Source organism: Anabrus simplex, chromosome 5, assembly GCF_040414725.1.
Source record: "Anabrus simplex isolate iqAnaSimp1 chromosome 5, ASM4041472v1, whole genome shotgun sequence".
Taxonomy (NCBI): domain Eukaryota; kingdom Metazoa; phylum Arthropoda; class Insecta; order Orthoptera; family Tettigoniidae; genus Anabrus; species Anabrus simplex.
In genome coordinates this window covers 194,581,014-194,602,746 of record NC_090269.1, presented here as the reverse complement: position 1 = coordinate 194,602,746, position 21,733 = coordinate 194,581,014, and the positions used below count along the sequence as shown (strand labels likewise).

At 39.8% G+C, this 21,733-nt stretch overlaps 1 protein-coding gene across 1 annotated transcript in view; it reads right to left on the bottom strand.

The window, feature by feature from the left end:
- LOC136874758 (alkaline phosphatase) overlaps positions 1-21,733 on the bottom strand; it is a 220,959-nt gene that overhangs the window by 31,039 nt on the left and 168,187 nt on the right. Inside the window, exon 6 of the mRNA XM_067148428.2 lies at positions 9,085-9,225. Coding sequence (XP_067004529.1) covers positions 9,085-9,225 — 141 coding nt within the window. The remainder of the gene's footprint in view (positions 1-9,084; positions 9,226-21,733) is intronic.

The window sequence follows — 21,733 nt, the reverse complement described above, 5'->3', positions numbered from 1 at the left end:
GCGGTGGAGTCCCCCGCACTCGTACCATTTCTTAAGGTTGAGTTGAATAGTGAACCCGTTACCGCTCTCTTAGATTCTGGGAGTGTTTGTTCTGTTATTTCGGCCGAATGGTATTCCAAATTAAAGTCTCTCTGTAAGTTTCCTGATTATTGTTTGTCTTTGGTACAATGCGTTTAGGCTAATTCCTCTCCTTTAGAAATTTTAGGTTTCATCCTTGACAAAATTCGCATTTCTAAATTCACTTGGAAAATAAAATTGTTTGTGGCTAAGCACTTGTCTTGCCCCGTAATATTGGGAGCGGATTTCATGTCCTCTACTGGTCTAGTGCTCGACATTCAGAACAAGTCGTGCACTTTCAAATTTGCTAATAATTGTAAAATTAATTTGCTAAAATATAATTCTGTGTCATGTTCATCTGTTTCGCCTACCCAGGATGAGATGTTGTTAGACCTTAGACATCTACCTGAGGGGCAGGCTGATAGCATTCGTAAATTGTGTCAGTCGTTTCCTAATGTGTTTTCTGACACTCTTGGTGTTACTGACCTCATTGAATACAGTTAGGTTTCCACCTTATATTCTATCTCCACCTAAAATGAAGGTCATCGACCAGATGTTAAAGGGCAGTATTATTCGACCTTCTATGTCGACGTATTCATCGCCCATTTTTCTGGTGTCGAAACCCCAAGGCGGCTTCAGGTCTGTGATTGACTATAGGGCGTTAAATCGGAATGTGGTGTTACAATCTTTGCCTATTCCCGACCTTCACTCTTGTTTTTAATGGTTTCGGAAAGCTAAGTTCTTCATCATCTTAGACCTTAATCAGGGGCACAACCAGATCCCTCTAGCTGAAGAATCGAAACATCTAACTGCCTTTGCCACGGATTGGAAAGTGTATGAGTACAACCGCGTGCATTTCGTGCTCCCCGCTGGGGCGGCCGTGCTCACTAGACTGCTAGATAGGGTCTTATCCGACATCAAATTTGAATACATGTATCATTATCTTGATGATGTCGTCGTATTTTATGAGACCTTTGAAGAACACCTACATTATCTGAAGAAAGAACTCAATCGCTTTCGTAAGGCCGGGTTGAATGTGAAGTTATCTAAGGTAGCTTTTTCTAAACCACTACGGTCTGGGCATACCTTAGTTGTATGAAAGTCTCGTCTCACGCACGTTCTTAAATCTTCCTCTTTCTAAACAATCTGGTACCAAGAGCACAACGTCGACACAAAATATATCTGGAACACTCACCATGGTGTACGGTGTGTGGTCAAACGGATACAGCGATACACCGACTAACAACATGCAGAACTGCAGTCCACACATGGTGATGGTGTAAACGACAGGTGTTTCGCCTCATGAACATTGCCCTGGGAGACATCGACGACAGGAAGCGGATTCGCCTGTCCGTGACGGCCTTACCCCAGATAAAACAGCAAGCGATTGTGTGGATAATAGGACAATACATTCTTTACAAGTTGGAGAGTGTTAATGGTGTTATACTTCCGGCTCTCTTGTACCACATGAAGAAAGAGCATTGGAAAATCAGTGAAAGTGGACAGCTGGAAGATAGGTGTGGCCCCTATTTGAAATGAATTGAATTTTAACAATGTTCCTTGTGTATCCTTTTTGTTATTGTGATCCTCACAGTTCTTAGGCTCAGTTGTTTCCTTCGCAGGTGTAAGAATACATCATTTTTATTTTTATCTAATATTATGTGAGAGGATATGTGAAACTGCCTAGAACTACTTAAACTATCATATGTACTGGTTCTTTGGTTCACATTTATTACATGTGTGCAATGTAAATGTCGAAACATAGAATAAACGACTTAAAGATCGCTTAAGGGCCGGAGCACAAGGTGTGTGAATATCGGCAGCGTAGTGGTTCGAATCCAGCATAAGGGAGTTTTTTTGAACGACAGAGGTGCTCCATTTTAGCGGGGGTACAATGACAATAAGTTTTCCTATTCGTTTTAACGGTTGCGCTCTGATTTGGCGTCTTTCCCTTGAGGATGGGTGGACGAAGTATTGGGAAGGAAATCGGTGTGTTACTAAGGTGCCATCCCGTCATTTGCCTGGTGGTGAAAATGGTAAACCTAGGAAAACCATTTTCAGGACGGCCAACAAGGGATTCTAATACCAAACCTCCCGAGTTCAACACACACAAATAATAATCCACACCTACGAGGTCACATCACAGCACTTATTCATTTACTCAGGACGTATTCCTATGAAGAGTGCGTTAGTTGTTGCTAATTTATGGAGAAAGTAAGGTCGAATTAGTATGTATGTCACGACCTTCATAATGGTAAAAAGATAGATGAACACTGTAAAGCATTATTGAAGACTTTGATACGGATATTAACTTTCAGTGTAGAACGGCCATACTTAAGTAATAATCATTTAGCGAGCGTCTTGTATTTTGTATTTGTGGCTGAGTGGGTTACCGGCCGGTGACACAAGCTGTCGGAATACCGGCAATGCAGTGGTCCCATTCGAACGTCATGCAGTTTTTTTATTTTAGTCCCATTTTACGGACACACACTGTTTATGCACACTTACCAGGTCACATCACAGCACGTATCCATTCACTCACGATGTATTCTAGTAACGAGTACGTTGATATGTTGCTCATTTACGGTGAAACAAGGCAGAACGCAGTCCAGTCGCAACGTCCATATCACGAGCGTTTTCCCGAGAGAAGACTACCGACTACCAATACGTTCAGAAAACTTGAACTAAGTTGCCATCAACTGGAACGCTTAGGAGGGTAACTTCCATTAGAAATGCTCCTAATGCTCCTGTAACGTTTGATCCAAATGAAGAGGTTATTTTGGACGCTGTCCATAATAACCCTTATGTTAGTACTCGGACACTTGCACAACAGAGCCGGTCATCAGTCATGCCTACACTGCCTAACAATAAATTTCAGCCTTACTATCTGTACACCAGCAACTCCACGGATGTTATTTCGATGCTAGAGTAAATTTTTGTCAATGATCATTACGCAGGGTGACCAATAATGCAGCCATTTTTTTTGCCAAGGGCCCTGTTTTCAGAAAAATCACGATTTCACTACAATGGTGTCGTGAATCTGCACAATATTCACTATTGGAGCCCGGAGAATCCCCATTGGGTAAGACAAGGCCCATTTCAAGTGCAGTGGGGAGTAAATTTCTGGTGTGGGATCTTGGGTGCCTATCTCATCGGAGCATATTTCTTCCACGGATATCTAACGGGAGCACGCTACCTTCATTTTCTTCTAAATGAACTCTCACACTTGCTCGTGAACGTGCCACTCCGCGAGTCATTACGAACGTTGTTTCAGCAGGATCAGTAGTCATCCAGAACCACCTTTATGTTTCATATCCAAATAAATGGATAGAATGGGGCGGACCCATTCACTGGCTCGCCAGATCACCCGATCTATCGTCACTTGACTTCTTCCTGTGGAATCACAAGCTCGATAGCTGCAGTCGCTTAAGTGCGGCCAGTATCCAGTATTCGGGAGGTAGTAGGTTCGAACCCCACTGTCGGCAGCCCTGAAGATGGTTTTCCGTGGTTTCCCAATTTCACACCAGGCAAATGCTGGGGCTGTACCTTAATTAAGGCCATGGCCGCTTCCTTCTCACTCCTAGCCCATCCCTGTCCCATCATCGCCATAAGACCTGTCTGTGTCGATGCGACGTAAAGCAACCATCAAAAAATAAAAACTTCCTGTGGGATCACTTAAAGCTGGTAGTGTATGCACAGGAGGCTGAAGATCCTGGTTACCTTCGGCAACTGATCACCGAGGCCATGCTGTTACACCTGACATGTTACCACGTGCAATAATGTCTTTAAAACGTCGTGGTGAAATCTGGATAAACCAAGGTGGTCACCATTTCGAACACTAGTTACACTGAATTAGCAGTTTACCCTACTTCCTACCTACAAACCATCATGTCGTAGTCCAACTTGGCTACGTAACATCGGATAAAAATGGTCCGTTTCAGGACCAAATAAAAATTCACGCTTTAGAACAGGACGAAGTTTGGCCACATTACGATCACTGCAAACAGCGTTAATTGAAAAAATGTACACCAGCCTGGGAATCGAACCCACTACCAGAAAAACGTTGTGGTCCTTACAGACACTTCCTATCCAAACGTGAGATAGTGTTATTCGCAGCTGTGATCGTTTGGCACATCCATTAGAGTTTAAATAATGAAAAAAACACTGCCTCTAATGATTTCTACCATATTCGCGAGCATTATATAACCGGTATAGTTGCACTAAGGCCATAAATGAACAGGTACTAATGTTTTCCTACGACTATGATAAACGCGTTAGTTGGGTTACCTACGTCTGAAAAGAATAAGGGGCTGGCGAACTACCCGGTATTTCGTAAAGCTAGAGAAGGCATATAACAGGGTACCGAGGGAAAAGTTGATAGCCATACTGAGAGAGCTATGAGATTAAGGTTAGACTGTTAAAAGCGATCAAATTCATCTATGTCGACAATTGGGCTGCAGAGAAAATTGATGGTAGTGGGAATGCTTAATTTAAGGTCTCACAGGGGTTAGACTTCATCTATTTCTGCTTAATCGGTTTACCTTCCAGGGTTAGTTTTTCCCTCGGACTCCGCGAGGGCTCTACCGCCTGGAGGACACTGTCCTGCAACGTGAGACATTGGGTCGGGGATAACACTGGGGAGGATGACCAGTACCTCGCCCAGGCGACCTCACCTGCTATGCTGAACAGGGGCTTTTCGGGGGATGGGAAGATTGGAAGGTATCGGCAAGGAGGAGGGAAGGAAGCGGCCGTGGCCTTAAGTTAGGTACCATCCCGGCATTTACCTGGGGGAGAAGTGGGAAACCACGGAAAACCTCTTCCGGGTTGGCTGTGGTGGGAATCGAACCCACCTCTACTCAGTTGACCTGCCGAGTCTGAGTGGACCCCGTTCCAGACCTCATACCACTTTTAAAATTTCGTAGCAGAGCCGGGAATAGAACCCGGGCCTCCGGGATTGGCAGCTAATCACACTAACCACTACACCACAGAGGCGGACCAGGGGTTAGACAAGGCTGAAATATTTCACTTTTGTAGTTCATAATTTACATGGATCACCTACTGATGGGTACAATGCAGCAGGGAGGGATTCAGTTAGGTGGAAATATGCATTTAGCAAGCAGTTTGGCCCATGCTGACGACTTGGTCTTAATGGAAGTTTGTTCTGAAAACTTCCAATCTAATATCCTAGAACTTGAAAGTAGCTCCAATGGATACAAATTAGCCTTTCGAAGACTAAAGTGATGTCAGTAGGTAAGAAACCTAAGAGAATTGAATGTTAGGTTGGGAATACGAAACTGGAACAGTTACGTTTCTCAGGTATTTCGGATGTGTATTCTTTCCTTGAGATCGAATCTACAGTAGGAGCAGCAAAGCAAATACAGTGAGCTTGCCGTTGCAATCAACAGTATTCTGTAAGAAAGAAGTCAGCTCCTGGACGAAAGTATCTTTACACTGGCCTGTTTTCAGACCAACCTTGTTTTAGGGAAGTTAAAAAGGGGTGGACTCAGGATATCTAATTCTGAAGTCAGAAATAACGACATGAAAGCAGCGAATGATCGTTGGTACAAACCGGTAGGAATAGTGGCAGAAGGGTACCCGGAATGAGAATATGACATCTAAGTAGGAATTAACTCGATTAATGAAGCTGTACGCATTAACCACCTTCAGTGATGGGATCATGTAAGTCGAATGGAGGAGGACGTCACCTACTAGAATAACGGACTCGGTCGTGGAGGATAAGAGAATTAGAGTGAGAGCGGCAATGGTTAGACACAGTTTTTAATGATTTAAAGATAAGAGATATAGAACTAAATGAGGCCACAGAGATAGTTACGAATAGAGGATTATGAGGGCGTTTAATAAATTCTAAGAAGCTTTCAGACTGATCGCTGAAGGCCACAACACAGTTTATAATGAAGATGTATGTTTGTGTGTATGCGTGTATGTATATTTCAGGCTAAATGGATCAGGAATATTATAATCATTAACAATACATTTCACAAACTAAAAATCATCATTAAATTGCACCAGGTTTTATTTTATTTTCACACGGCTTCGGTGCGTGGTTCGCACATACTTTTAATTAGGTAGACCAGCTGTCTTGCAACTTGAAAATATCTGCAATGGGTATTATATTAAAAATAGCCTTTTCAAGACTAAAGTGATGTCAGTAAGTGAAGTAAGTAGCTTGTACCATTGAACATAAATCTAATGCCTTCCTGTAATCGATGAAGCAAAATAGTATTGGTGTGTAACGTTCAGAGGAATATCTCCAGAAATTCTCATGTAATTGATTTCTGATTTCTTGCGCTTCTCTTTTTCTCTCGTACTTGTCCTGCTCCAGGTAACTTTGCAGCTTCTTATCTAGAAATAATCAAAGACTTACTTTGTATGAATGATGTAGTGCTACACTTCTTTGTAGGACCACTGTTACTGATATGAGTGAAGAATAAATGTGTCCAGTCATCTGGTCTGTTTCCCATCTTTCAAATCTTGCTGCATTATCAACCAGTATGTCAACTTCAGAGTCAACCAATGCTTGAATCGTTTTGGCAGTAATATTAGTATAGCCGGGCACTTTGTTTGCTTTCACGTACTGCATTGAACTTTCAGTTTCAGATCTCACTCAATCTGGCTCATTCTCACGGTTTAACAAGTCTAAGGTCCATCCTGGTAAGTGCCATCATGTTTAAGCCAAGGACATTTTAGTTTCCTATGCTATGTTCCATTGATAATCTTAGATTGACTAACCCCTAGGTTAAAATGTCTGAATGCGCTAATTTCAATGAAAAAATTATAGGTTAAATGGTCATTGTGATTTATTCTATGGCTATGTAACACAGCTGTGTGTTCATTACCCATGATCAATACATTTGTAGACTTTTTCCGTAGATTCCCTTTCAAATGTTGGGAACAGTGAGGAGTTAAAATTTTGGCTGCTTCTCATTGCACTGCCATCGCAAATCTATCTTGGTCAAAGCAACGTTAAACATCGAATTAATTCAACTTTATTTTTGTCTTGAATTCTTAATTACAGTCGCACTAAATTTCAGTTTGGAAAGAATCATAACAAAACAACATTATGTTATGAAATCCACACTGAGAATCTTATTTATCAATTACTGGGCCTCATTTCACAACGTCATTTCTTATTAAATTGATAATTGACTGCAGTTATAGAAGTATCAAAAGATGGATTGCTAGAAAACACTCTTATGATTAATATAAATGAGGCCTGATACGTTCATTGGCTTAGCTGCTTGATTTCAATCTAAGGGACTGAATTTCGAATACCGTTCGATTCTGGATTGAGATTTTTATCTCAAAAATCACGTGGCATCAGGAAAGACGTCTGAACTTAAACCCGCGACTAGAACGAAAATGAGCCTGGGTTGTTCCAGCACCCATGAAATATCTGTTATAAGCTGAAGAAACTCTTTTACAGGATGTATCATAACTATACCGACAAAAAAGTAATCATGGATGATCTTCGTGTTAAGATTGGTGGAAAAAAATTTATTTTAGAGAAAATGAGGTGCGTGATTAAAGTTGACGAACCTGCCACATTTTCAATGCCAGCGAGGCAGGCACTGTCTGTTCCTGTGCATAAGAGGAAGGACGAGAAGAGAGGGGAAGTGGGAAGTGGGAGACAGAGGAAATTATCTACGAAGAGGAAGAAACTCTTTTCGTTTCGATGTAAAACTATGTGTGCAGCGAATGTCATATCAGCAAGGGATGGATCAGCAGTTGGACTGAGATCAAGTTCAGCTTCATAGTCCAGGTGAGAGTAAGCGAACCTTATAGAGTAAGGTCACTACTACACCGTTTTCACGACGCGAAGATCGCCTACAGGAGTCGAATCAAAAGACCTGCATCTGGCGAGCCGAACTTGTCCTCGAACACTTCCGTCACTAAAACACCTACGCCATTTCATTTTTGTACACCGTTGTGGACTGTGCATTGGAGTAGGAACGGGTCATATTGAACATCTACTGTAGTTAAACCATTAGGCGTATTGTCTCATTCATTCGATATTTCACTCCATTTACAATGTTGTTGTCAACTGTGTAGAGGGCAGGACGTGTCGTTCCAGGGAGGGTGGCCTCTTTCTTTCCTCACCAGGAGGGAACGGCACGGCCGGTCAGTGAGGTAGTTATAAGGGAGGCGCTCCCCTGCGGATAGGTTTCCCACCCATGTGAACGTCCACATAGTAGATTTAGTTTATTTTTACGTTTTACGGGTGGCGCATGCACGTGGTGCGGTTTTCCGCCCATGTGAGCGTCTACATAGTAGACTTAGTTCATATTTTTTATTGTTTTCTCTTTGTAACGGGAACATGTATTTGGGCCGAAATACTGTAATGTTCTTCAGTAAATATCAATATCATACCATTTACAATGTTGTGAGTGAAGGAATACACAATCGTGAGACGGCAGTGTTGCATCTTCAAGCATGTTAAATAATGCAGAACGTTACTGCGACCAACAGAAGAGAGGAGAAATGATCTGGTGTATTCCTTAACTGACGATTGTTTCTTAACTACAGTGTGTTCTTGTACTGTGTGTGCAGTTACGGCTGTTTAATGAATGAACTGTGGATATTGCCCGTAAGATACAAGAACAATCCTGTGCGAGTCGAACGAAGAAACTTGTGCTTACACACGGAGCATTATCTGTTCTTCGTCATGCGCCCCACTTCTCATCCCTCCCCTTCACTTTCCTGACGCATGGCAGCGGATTGTGCTCTGGCACAGCAAATACTTTGTTAATTTGAATCGCACGCCCGGAGATAACAAAGTGACCTCATTTCCTTCTCGGAAATAAAAACGTTCTCAGCCAATTCGATTGCACCATCCCTCTAAACATAACCCGAAGAGTATCCTTTTTTTCCTTTATCTGTATAGTTATAGTATGCCCTGTATATATGTATAAATACAGTATAAAAATGCGATTTTAGCAACAGAAAAGGAATATGATGCTTCATTTCAAATTAGGATTGAAACTGCGAAAATCAGAACTAGATACTCACCCTCTACGAAGAGGAAGAAACCCTTAGGGTTCCTAAGTAGAACTTTGAGTGCAGCGACTGTCATATTAGCAAGGGACGGATCGCCAGTTGGACTGGGATCACGATCAGCTTCGAAGTCCAGGTGAGAGTAAGCGAACAGACCTACGGGTGAAAGGAGAACATAACCACCATGGTAGCTGTAAGTACATAATCAAATTCAATCAAGTGGTTCAGGTTAGAATTCACGAACTAGCCTGTAAGTGAAAATTAAAATGACTACTATTTCAGCTCGGGGGGAAGGGGAAGTATTTAAATTCTATCGTTGAATTTAGAATTCAAGAACAGGTAGTTATTACCTGAACAAACAAAATATAACCACCAAGATATCTGTTGGTATATACGTAATTTCACTTTAGAATTCATTGAATTCAAGAACAGGTAGTTATTACTTGAACAAACAAAATATAACCACCAAGATATCTGTTGGTATATAAGTAATTTCACTTTAGAGTTCATTGAATTCAAGAACAGGTAGTTATTACCTGAACAAACAAAATATAACCACCAAGATATATGTTGGGAGGTAATCATGTTCAGTTCGTAATTTCACTTGAGAATTCATGAACGGAACTGCGAATATAATCTCGGTGTTTTGACGCCAACACGCGAACTTTCCAGACCTGAAATAAATATTAATTCCTAAGAGTTAGCGCAGAAATCCAACGTGAACTTTACACATCAATAGACACTTGAGTCCGAGATTCCGGCGCACGCAACCCGCAGAGCGCATTAAGGTTTGGACAAAGCAGCAGTAGCTCCTGGCCTCTGAGCACGTACTGCAGAAAATGTATCCCTTATCTACTTTCTGATTTCATACTGTTATTTTAAATACTCTCATTTGACGGATGTATTATTAAAACAGTTCAGTATGTTCCATCCAATCATTGTTTCTTTATTGAATGGTATTGTTATTATTATTAACATAATCATTCTTAGCATCAGCAGTAGTAACAGCGACTGCCGTGGTAGCAGCGGACGACGAACACTTGAATGCACAAGATCACCCCTCTCTCTACAGCTGTAGCCTACTTGGAGTACGAAGTTTCAACCCTGCAAAATCCCGGACTTGATTTCCGAGCTAGCACAAATTTTGACGTAGAATACTTTCCTCCCTGCAGTCACTACAGAAAAATACATGTCCCCATTTCATGAAACATTTCAAATGCTAATGACATTGCCGATATAATTTGCACACACACACCACGCACACCTTTTCTTTTACTCCAACATGCTCTTTCATTTGAGATTACTCTCACTCTCCTGTGACGTCATTCACGCTCGGTAATGTGCAATCGATGTCAAAATGGCCGTGATCCGCACCTGGAAATTATCACAACTTCGGCTCTCGTTGCACGAGGACGCTTTTCTTGGTGTAAGCCATTCAGCTGGATTAGACATGTCTTTTAAAATCAAAATCATGGAATACCGGATTTGCAAAATATCGCAACAAATTTCTTAACCATTCAAGATGAGCCACAACATGGGTAAGAAATACCTCCGAAAGGTTTAAATACAACAGCAGGAAATATATCAACTCGTAATGCATCCAAAGCGCTGTCAGTAACTGCTGCAGAGTAGAAACGAGCCTGAACGAGAATGAGTCCTAATTTGGCATTCTGAACAAGTCCCGAATATTTCTTAAGTTCACGAACTCCGCGGTGCGTAGTGAAGCGTAGAGAAGTATGTATATTGTTTGGTAATCGTAGAGAGCCGTGAGATGAAAAGTGACGTTCGCTTATAAGTTACCGTAGTTCCGAAAGAGCTGCCATCGCATGGAAAATCGAGCCGGAGTTTGATTGTTGTTCGTGGTATCTGAGTTAATTGTCTTTGAACAGCTACTCCCATAACATTATTTACGCTGAAAATAATCAACGGAAGTAACAACAATGAAAACAAACTGGAGTAATTATACAGTCAAGGTAACTGAAAATGAAAACCTACAACCTGTTTTCCAGTCATTGACCGGGTCAGGGATGTGATGAATGAAACGTATATAGGCTGTTATTACAATGGGGTCACCACTCCCAAGGTGATTTTATTAATGAGTGATAAATGCTATGAAATGATAATGGAGAGCGTTTCTGGAATGAAAGATGATAGGGAAAACCGGAGTACCCGGAGAAAAACCTGTCCTGCCTCCGCTTTGTCCAGCACAAATCTCACATGGAGCGACCGGGATTTGAACCACGGTATCCAGCGGTGAGAGGCCGACGCGCAGCCGTCTGAGCCACGGAGGCTCTAGTCAAGATAACTATACTGGTGAAATTGTAAATTATTAGATAAGGTTACAAGGGTTACGAGGCGAACGGGCACTTGAGGTTCAATTTCTTGACTCTGTGATAGCATAGCCTCCTTGACTAGGACAGTTTACAAACTAAAGAGACAAAAATATGATGTTGATCCTTATTAAAAGGAACTCATGCAATCCCCGAGTTTATTTGACGAAGAATAGGTCTTTCGTTCCTTTCGTGTACCGTGCCCCACGCAGAATTTCGAGCTTCATGCGAAAAGGTATACCATTATCACTTTCTTAACTTTGCAACTACAAATGATATCTAAGTGGTTAATATACAGTTATAAAAAACAAGGATGAAAACATTCTTTGAAATTGCAGCAACTGGGTAACGTCGTGGTGAGTTATTTGGGCATTCGTCATTGTGTGTTGAAATCGACATTGTTGCGATGCAGTAAAAGTACTACAGTTCAACACTCCGTAGTGCAAGAGTGCTGTAAGTGGTGTAGTTTAATTTGACTCGTAGAATGCTACCGTAATAGCTACCATTGGTCACCATTACGTCCATAACATCGTGAACATATCAGTGAAATATCGAAAATTGTGTCCAGTATGCAAAATGTCTAAACATCACTAGTATAAATGGATCAGAAACTAGCGCGTACGCATTCAGGATGTGGAAGGAAATCTAATGAATGGATTAATCCCAAGAAGTCTGCTTCAGAACGTGCCGGAGATCAGCAGTGTAAGTAACGACATCCATTCGTGCATGAAGATATACAACCCAGTACATCTGCTACGCCTGGGGAACCTGTTCACTGGGAGTAGGTGTAGATGACGAAGCAGTCATACGGACCTTTCACAGACAATCTTTTACCACCAGCAGCTCGTGGAGGATGATCAGGCCGGAGTGACGGAGGCGAGTCGGACTGTGAGTTTGACAGTATTTGATAAGCTGTCACTTATCACCTTGGAATTGTGATGTAGAGAAATATTGTTACTACTTCATTTCTGTCAGTAGGAGGTTTTCTAGGTCATAAAACTTGCAGCCGAGTCTCCAACAAACTCAGTCCGGTTGTTTAAACATGGCTTTTCTAGAAGTCACCACAAGCGCAAGCGCGTCTTCTCCCTTATTTGGATGTAACACAATGAATCTGAAAACCAACATGTGTCATAAAACAGTACCGTGCAGGGCATGACCAAAAACAAATTCTATCTCTTTCATAACCATACGAAAGCACATGCCACAAATCAATTATTCAAATATTGAAATGTGAATTTCAAACCACTAAACTGAAACTAAAACAACGAGAACTGAAAAACAAAACAAAAATAGATTACATTTACCGTAGATACACACGTAGTGGAGAAAGTGAACAGGGTATAATAACAGTGCATCAATATAATTTTTTGTAACTTATACTATTTTGAACATCAGTGGCGTGCGGTGAACATGTTCGTTAGCCCAGACGCAAAATAATTAACCAATACCAGCCCTACCACATTACCATGTACAAACTGGAATTCATGGCACCGTCATAACAGAAGCTACAGCAGATTTTAAACAATGTATTTACACTTTCACCAAGTGTAATTACTAGGGAGCGGATTTTTATGTAATTACATACTTTTTTTGCGTAAGTTTTAACGCAAGTTACGAAGTTCATTATTCCTATTGTGCATCCCCAAGTGTAAAAACTGAATCTTATTTCACATAAAAACACATATTTTCACATTTTTATGTAAATACATATTTTAAGAAAATCTATAATAAGCACATAAATCGCCAACATTTGTTGATCAATAAAATTTAAAATGCTTTTGTGATATAAAACAATGCTCATATTTTCATTTTACGATTACGGTATTGTTTTTAACAGTGTATTTAACATAATGTATCTGAATGTTTCGGTTATTTATGGACTTCCCTCCATAAGTTCTAAAACTTGCTGGTCACTGGCTACGTCGTTACATTTAGACAGCGATTTGATTTGCTGCACAAGATGTTTCCTTGCATGATGTCATTCCAACTCTTTATGAGTCAGCCCTCTCGGGTTTTTTTATAGAATATCAGCGAAAGGCAATCACGGAGAGATAAGGTGACATAATTCCGTTACGACATGGGAGACTCGGAAGAATATTGCCCCACCATTAGGTAGTGGAATTTCATCACTCCTAAGAGTAAGTTTAGCTGTTCGGGTCCATATATCATTCCCGTGGTCGTGTGATTTTGTATGGATTTATAATAAATAGTTCCTTCAGTGTCCGCTGCTATTCTTTTTTATTGAAACAGTGATTCACCGTAAATGCGTGTGTCGTAACCTGCAAAACAATTCCAAAAGAGAAGTCAAGTACAAGATCGCGTCTTCAACAATATGTAGTGGAATTTAAAAGCATTTTCACTACCGATGGAAAAGTATTATATTGCCAACCGTGCGGTAAAACAGTACGTGCAGATCAACGTTCTCAAGTAACCCAGCATTTGTCTGGAAATAAGCATACTGCGGCTGCTTCGCGTGTGCGTTCGCGACAATTACTAATAGCTGAACCAGCTACTTCAAATGCAGTCCCATTTAAATATTCCCAGTATTATTTAGATGTGTGCAGAGCATTTGTTTGCGCCGACATTCCTCTTGGTAAAATAAATAATCCGGGACTGAGAAATTTCCTAACAAAGTACATTAATTTTGAGCCTCAAGACGAATCCACATTAAGGAAAAACTATCTCCCAAAATGTTACGAAGAAACTTTACAGAGAATTAGGGCAGTATGTGATAGCGAAAAACTGTGGGTGAGCATTGACGAAACCACTGATTCAAGTGGCAGAAAAGTAGAAAATGTTGTAGTTGGTGTGTTGAAGAATGACAAAACTGCTTGCGAACATTCTCATTTGCTAGCGTGTAAAGAAATGCTTGCTGCAAACCATGTCACTGTAGCTAGGTTATTCAATGAAGCCATGCACTTACTTTGGCCAAAAGGTATAAAATACGACCATGTATTGCTTTTCCTTACTGACAGTGCAGCTTACATGAAAAAGGCAGCCGAAGGCCTTTCTGTGAGTTTTCCGAAAATGATACACGTAACTTGCGTTGTTCATGCTCTACACAGGTTATGTGAAACTGTGCGGGCTCAGTATCCTCAAGTGGATAAATTAGTGTCTAATGGCAAAAAAGTCTTCGTAAAAGCACCCTCAAGAATCGATCTCTTTAAAGAGAAAGACTGGGATCTTGCACTTCCTCCTCTGTCTATTGTTACGCGGTGGGGTACTTGGTTTAGCGCTGTGGTATACTACGCAGACAATTTCGAAAGTTTTGCATCCGTTGTGAACGTGCTAGATAAAAAGGACGCGTCGTCAATTGAGATTCTTCAAAAGATACTAAAAGACAGCTCTTTTAAAAGTGATTTGGCGTTTATATCTGCCAATCTAAGCTCCTTGTGTAAAACTATAGACATACTTGAAAATCCACTAACCTGTTGTCCGAAACAGTGAAGGAAGTGCGCGCTGTTGAAAATAAATTAGATTCACTCCCCGCTTCGCAGGTACATGGACTGTTAAAGGTCAAATATCAAAATTTGTTCAGGAAAAACAGAGGATTTCAAACAATGTGCCAAATTTGTAATGTATTAGAGGGTGCTCATGTTGGCGAAATTGATGGCGTTATTGTTGGTCACATTCCTCTCTTTAACTATGCTCGTCTGACTTCCTGTGATGTGGAGCGATCGTTTTCGCAGTATAAGGCGTTCTTTAGAAATAATCGGCATGCATTTGTGATGGACAGTTTGGAGATGACCTTTGTTGTTCACTGCAATTCTGAGACTACTTCTAGCAACTAACATTCCAGCGTGTGATGGGTGAGTACGAACTGGTACTATTTTTTCAAAGATGATAGGTTGCTTTTGCCATATTTAAATAAAACATTACCTTAACAAATAACCATTCATATTATCTACTCTGGCATATCAAAAATTAATATACCATACAGCACGTTTCCATACACAGACACCATTTTGCCTTAAGGAGCACGTTTGGTAGTACCATATTCTAATACAAAACATTATACTTATTTACTTCTTGAGCGCGAGTAGTTATGTGATATTTAAAGGAAAATAATTTCAATTTTTATCACATATTTTAAAGTTTTTCAGCACATAAAAATAAATATTTTTCACATTTTAGCACATAAAAGTCCGCTCCCTAGTAATTACACATTCATGATTTTCACTTTTAAATAACCTAACCTAAACTGTTTGAGCAAATTTCGCTGTAGACTTTTTCATTCGCTTTCTGCTTGTGCATAAAGTGAAAACACATGTGCGAAAATATTCCTCAACTAAATCAACAATAATAAAAATAAACTGGAGTTATTAAACATTCAATGTAACTGTACTGGTGAAATAATAAATTGCAGAGGAAAGAGAAAATAATTTCCGAGTCCTTACGGCAACCTATGATTTTCAGCATGATCGACAATCTACAGTGTCATTATGAAGAAATCATGAGACATGAGGGTTCACATTTTAAACACAGCCCGTACCGACGTAGTTAGATACGTGTTGCGATCGTCACCTGGCTTGTTATAATGACGTATCTTGATGTTCAGAGCATGTTTGCAATTTAAGTACTGTTTGTTTTTCCACATACTGTATTTACTTGAAATATTCAAGGTTATGAAAGGTAATTTTGTTTATTTCAGTATCTACTCTGAACACATAATTAAAGAAATTGTTAATATTAATGATATGCTTTGAATGTATGGGGCGTGACATAGGGAAGCTTTAGGGAAAAATGACATATTATAATACGTTTTTGATTGTTTGAAAATGTTGTCAAGTTCAAGAGGAGGGGAGGTCTGTGACATAGAGAATGCCTCTTCCTAGAGCTAGGCATCATTTTAATCATCTGGCATTACAGACCTCTTGTGGTGAAACGTTGGACTCTACCTAGTTAGCAGTCCTGTAACCTACCTATAGGTGACGCTTTCGTGTTATTGGTGGCTGCCTAGGAGCCTCTCTTGGAACTTCGCTTTAATTAAGAAAGAATTTTAACAGTTAGGGGTTGTAACCTGCATTCATTTCTCTGTTTTTGGTTGCCACTACTGTTTCCTTTGCACCCAGTCAGGGGACAGCCAACTATAATAGGAGGGGCTCGCAGCTGCCTGCAAAGTTTGTCTGGTTCTGATTGTCGGCTGAAGTTCGACCTCAGTTAAAGTGACTGGCGTGCTGGGGCAACCCTAAAGATTGGCTACTACAACGTAAGCATGTGACACGAGAAACATCGAGTGGTAGAAGAAGATACCAACGAATTTTAGTGTGAAAACTTTAGGGTGATCCCGTTTCCTGGTCCGTTTTGATGTAGGGTCTCCTTCAACTTAATTATTCCTATATTATATAGCATTTCTAGTACCTTCGAGCAAGGAATATAGCAGCCCTAATGGGTCTAATATTATAGAAAGGAAGCAAGAGTGTACCTCGTTTAACTTTTTCAAATACTTCTCATGTCGCTAGGATTTTCTAAATTTAATATTGTCTTTCCTATTTCGGCTGTAAGTTACCAATTTCTTTGTCGCAATGTAGCATCGGGTTATCCCCTGTTTCACTGGGCCTCGTGCTGCATTAGGGTTTATTGTAATGCATTGTCCTGGAATCGCTTGTTATGTTTCAGCATCCCCTTTGTCTTTTGCCGACCGATTTTATAAATTTCATTTCCGATCTCCTTTTCGGAATTCTGTTATTTCTTGGCCTATGTGCAGGATGAACTTAGCTCCTGTTTACTTTGATATCCTGTCCCTGTCGTATGTTGTGTTTTCGTTGCTTTCCTTTACGAGGAATAGGGCAGCGAGAGTTTGACTGTGTTTCACTCTGGTACCTGAAGGCGTGTGAACTCAAGTTATCCCTTATTAATAAGGCTCTCAGAGAACTCGACCTGTTGTAAAGTTTACAGATCATATAAATTGTATATATCATTACCAGTTGATATTCAGAGTGGTCGATCACCCATGATTGTCGTTGTTTCGTGTAAAGGAAAAATAATCCAAGAGAGACAAAAGGGAGAAAAACAGGTATTTTTTTAAATTGGCTTTACGTCGCACCGGCACAGATAGGTCTAATGGCGACGATGGGATAGGAAATTCCTAGGAATGGGAAGAAAGCGGACATGGCTTTAATTAAGGTACAGCTCCAGCATTTGCCTGGTGTGAAAATGGGAAACCACGGAAATCCATCTTCAGGGCTGCCGACAGTGGGGCTCGAAGCCACTCTCTCCCGGATGCAGGCTGAATGCAGCGCGCCCCTAACCCCATGGCTAAATCGCCCGGTGAAAGAGAGAACAATATAGATCCTAAATAAACTATATTAGAGTTTTGCCTCTATGTGGTCATTTTACTCATCGAACCAAACGACCCTGCAATATCTTCTTCTATCCACTGTGGATTGCCGTAACAGATTTGATATTATTATTATTATTATTATTATTATTATTATTATTATTATTATTATTATTATTATTATTAATATTATTATTATTATTATTATTATTATTATTATTATTATTATTATTATTATTATTATTATTATTATTATTATTATTATTATTATTATTATTATTATTTCGTTTGGAGCATCATTCCTAAGTATTTGAACGATGGTACGATTTCCAAAGCCATGTATGAAATACCAATGTTCCGGCATTTATCAATAGATACCGCAATGACTCTATTCAAACTTAATATTGCACCAGTAGTAACGTATGATATCAAGTTAATATGGTGAAAATTGACTGCTCCAAACTTCGGAAGATTGGAAAATATGAAAGCCATATTTCTGAAACAAATGTTTCATGTTTCAAAATATACAGACAACCGATTCACATATGCAATGGCTAATGAATCATTTTATGGAGGACATGGAGTCTATATTTAGACTCCAGGATACAGTTACATCGATCGAGCTACTACAAGAAGGACGAAAGAAGCGCAACAAATACCAGCAGAGTTCTTCAACATGGAAGTAGCAAAGACTGTTGTCTGGAGAGGGCCAAACTACAAATTACGCCACATATACACGCGCTTTGGCAATCACAGGTTCCATGGTAAGATATGTCTGATAATGGATTTTACACCCCAAGTGATGACTGTGCCTGCCGACTTAGTGACATGCTCTGTTCTCGTTATCCCAATCTCTCAGTGCATATACTAAAGACTGGTGAAAGAATTGTGAATGATGTACATGATCCACTATATATCTATGGATATTACATTAAGTTTGTAATCTTGTGAAGATTTCACATTATATTATATAGGCACATTGTGCTTGACAAATATTAAATAAAAATTAGTATTACTAGAGGACTCGCGCTGCTCGCCACCCCGCAAAAAATACTCGAAGTCGGCGTGCCTGATAAATAGGTCAGTTAACTTGCCCTGATATGCCTGTCGAAGTCATACTGTTTTGTCTGCCCTTTTCCATGGCTTCATGCAGATTTAATAAAAAGCGCATTATGGTATGCCGCAGTCCGTGGTCAGAATTCGTCGACTCTGATGTCATCATGCTGTTTGTTTGGTAAACATATATCCATATATTCGATTTTCTATTCTGCAGTCCTCAATGTAAAGATTGGCATTGCGTCGTAGAAGGCAATGGTATTTTTAATCGAAGTTTCTCTATATCGAACGGTTGTCTTGTCAGTCATAGGTTTGTCTCAAAGGAGCGTTTCTTGTCAGGCAGAGAACCGCTTTTAAGATGCTTAGCCTTCACTCTTTCCAGTGTAGCTAAGTTATCCTTCGTGTTCTCAGATAATGTCTAAGGCGTATGTCGTGATGGGGTCCGTTTGTACGTAGACTTTATTCTCTTAGCGGCATGTAAGTTATTTCGAACGCTCTGCCATCTGTTGAATATATTTGGAAGCTGGGAAAGGTTAGAGAATCAAAGAGTATCTAGCAGGGAATAGCATTCTTCCTTGATCAGAGGAAGTGTATACTCTGTGGCTTGACAGGTAGTAATCAAACATGGCTGCATGCAATGACATTACTAAGGATGCAAATCACATATCAGAATATTAATGAAAATGTTAGTCTATTAGCAACATGCTATGTACAAAATGTATTGCGGGTTAGGGTAAGCCTCCGCCTGTAATTATTGGAGTGGTCATTTAATTACTTGATTTTACGATTGCTTAAAGTTGGCTGAACTTAGAGACCTATCACTGTCTCATGATTCACCGGCATGTAATTCCGGAGAGAATAAAACCAGAATGAAGCAAATCGGTCCAGTAGAACGGTCAGACAGATTTGTCAATACTGTTTTCAGTAACCTCTTTTTTATATAGATTATTATTATTATTATTATTATTATTATTGTTGTTGTTGTTGTTGTTGTTGTTGTTGTTACGGAGTTATCCGTGGAAGGCAGAGGTGAAAAAAGGTACGGCCAGGAATGGGTCTAACTACAAGGCCGAAAGATTAATTAAACTTTAAATAAAGGTTATATTTTCAATAGACAACAAGATTTAACAAATTTTCACCAGGTGAAATAACAATTTAAAAAACACAGGTACACTGATAACTTTACAAACGAAAGCACAAGTTTCGGGGTCTTTACAAGTTCCTCGAGCCTCAGTTACACAACCGTTGAGCTACTAGCCCAACATTACCAAGATACACTCAATTAATCAAAGGGCAGAAAACCCCTTCATTCAAGGAGCACTTGCTCCCAACTCTTAACCTCAAGCCTCCCAAGGGCACTTTTGAAACCCAAGAAAGAGCTGAACCGCTCTCAATTTTTCAAGCCTATTAAGGTCAATACCAGACTTTACAAAAACTTGCCATCGAGGCACAACATACAAGAATTAAACAGGGGTATCTCGTACCCGGCCTACAGGGCCTTAAAAGAAAAATAATAGGTAAATTAAATGGCCCAAATACCAAGATGAGTGAAGGCGTTGCTTGCACTCCTACATGAAACCTTATAAAACCTAAGGGGCACTAGATGACACAGGGGCTATTCCCAAACTAGGGAGGTGACACGTATAAGAAATTTTTTTAATACATTAAGAGTAGCAAATCGGTTATGAGAACATAGTCACCTCAAATCAAAATGAAGGGGAGCTCGAGAGGGGAAAGCACTCTCTATCCCCGATTTACAGTTAAAGTAATAAGAAACTTTTACATAAGCCGGCACTAGGTTACATTGAAAATGTTTCGGACCTTCCCCGAGGGCTAAACTGCTGAGCTAGCAAGAAATAAAGATGTTAAAAGGCCATTACCTTGTATAAGAGCTGCTGGCGGATGAAAGAGGCGCTTCCCGCCTCCTGCTATACTTCCATACACTAAGCTAGATGTTGTACGAGTGGCCGAGAGCCAGGAAAATCAGCAGTTTTTATACTCTCGGGGAAGATTCGAGACCTTTCATGAATGATTAAGACACACCCACAGTCGTTTATTGGGTAGTTTACAGTTACACATCAACATTGGGGAAGAAAGACGCCATTGGCTGAAAATTACTGACAGAAACTTACGATTGGCTAATTTCAAAACTGACGAAAAGAAAGATTAATATTGCCAACCCACAAATGAAAGAACAACATTTAGTAAAGAACATACTTATGAATACAAAATATCTTCAAGAAAAGTTCCTTCACTTCGCACCACGGTGCATGATCATAGTTTTTGGTAGAGACATCCACACTTCTTGATAATTAGTAAACAAAAACAATTCGAAATTAACACAGTGACATCTTCTGATAAACGGTTGAATTAATTCAGTTCAGAGTTTCAGCTGTAGAGGAGTACTTTAAGGCGGAAAATTCAAATGTGCGGCGTATAGGTGTACCAACCGGTACAATTATTATTATTATTATTATTATTATTATTATTATTATTATTATTATTATTATTATTATTATTATTATTATTATTATTATTATTATTATTATTATTATATCTAATACCTCGGAGCTTGGAAAAAGATGCGTCGGGTATGATGAATAGTAATGTACTATGTGAAAATGAATCAAACTGGAGCAAATCTATTGCAGTGAACTCGTATTTGAGATGAAAGGTATATTGTAAGAATGAATTCAATACTTGGACGAAACTATCTTTACAGTCCAGGAGTGAACGCTGGTAGCTGAAGGTTATCTTATTTATTCATAATTGAGAACTAACATATGTATTATTAGCGTATGGTAACGTACACAAAAACAATACAAAGATTAAATATAAATGAACAGTAAGCACAAACCATTATATACATAATTATAAGATATACACATAACATTGAAAACAATCATGCAAGCAAAAGGGTTCAAATATTTAGATCCAAATTCTCTAGCCATTGTATGGCCTCAGCAGAAGCCACCACAAAGTCCTGGCTAGATCGAGC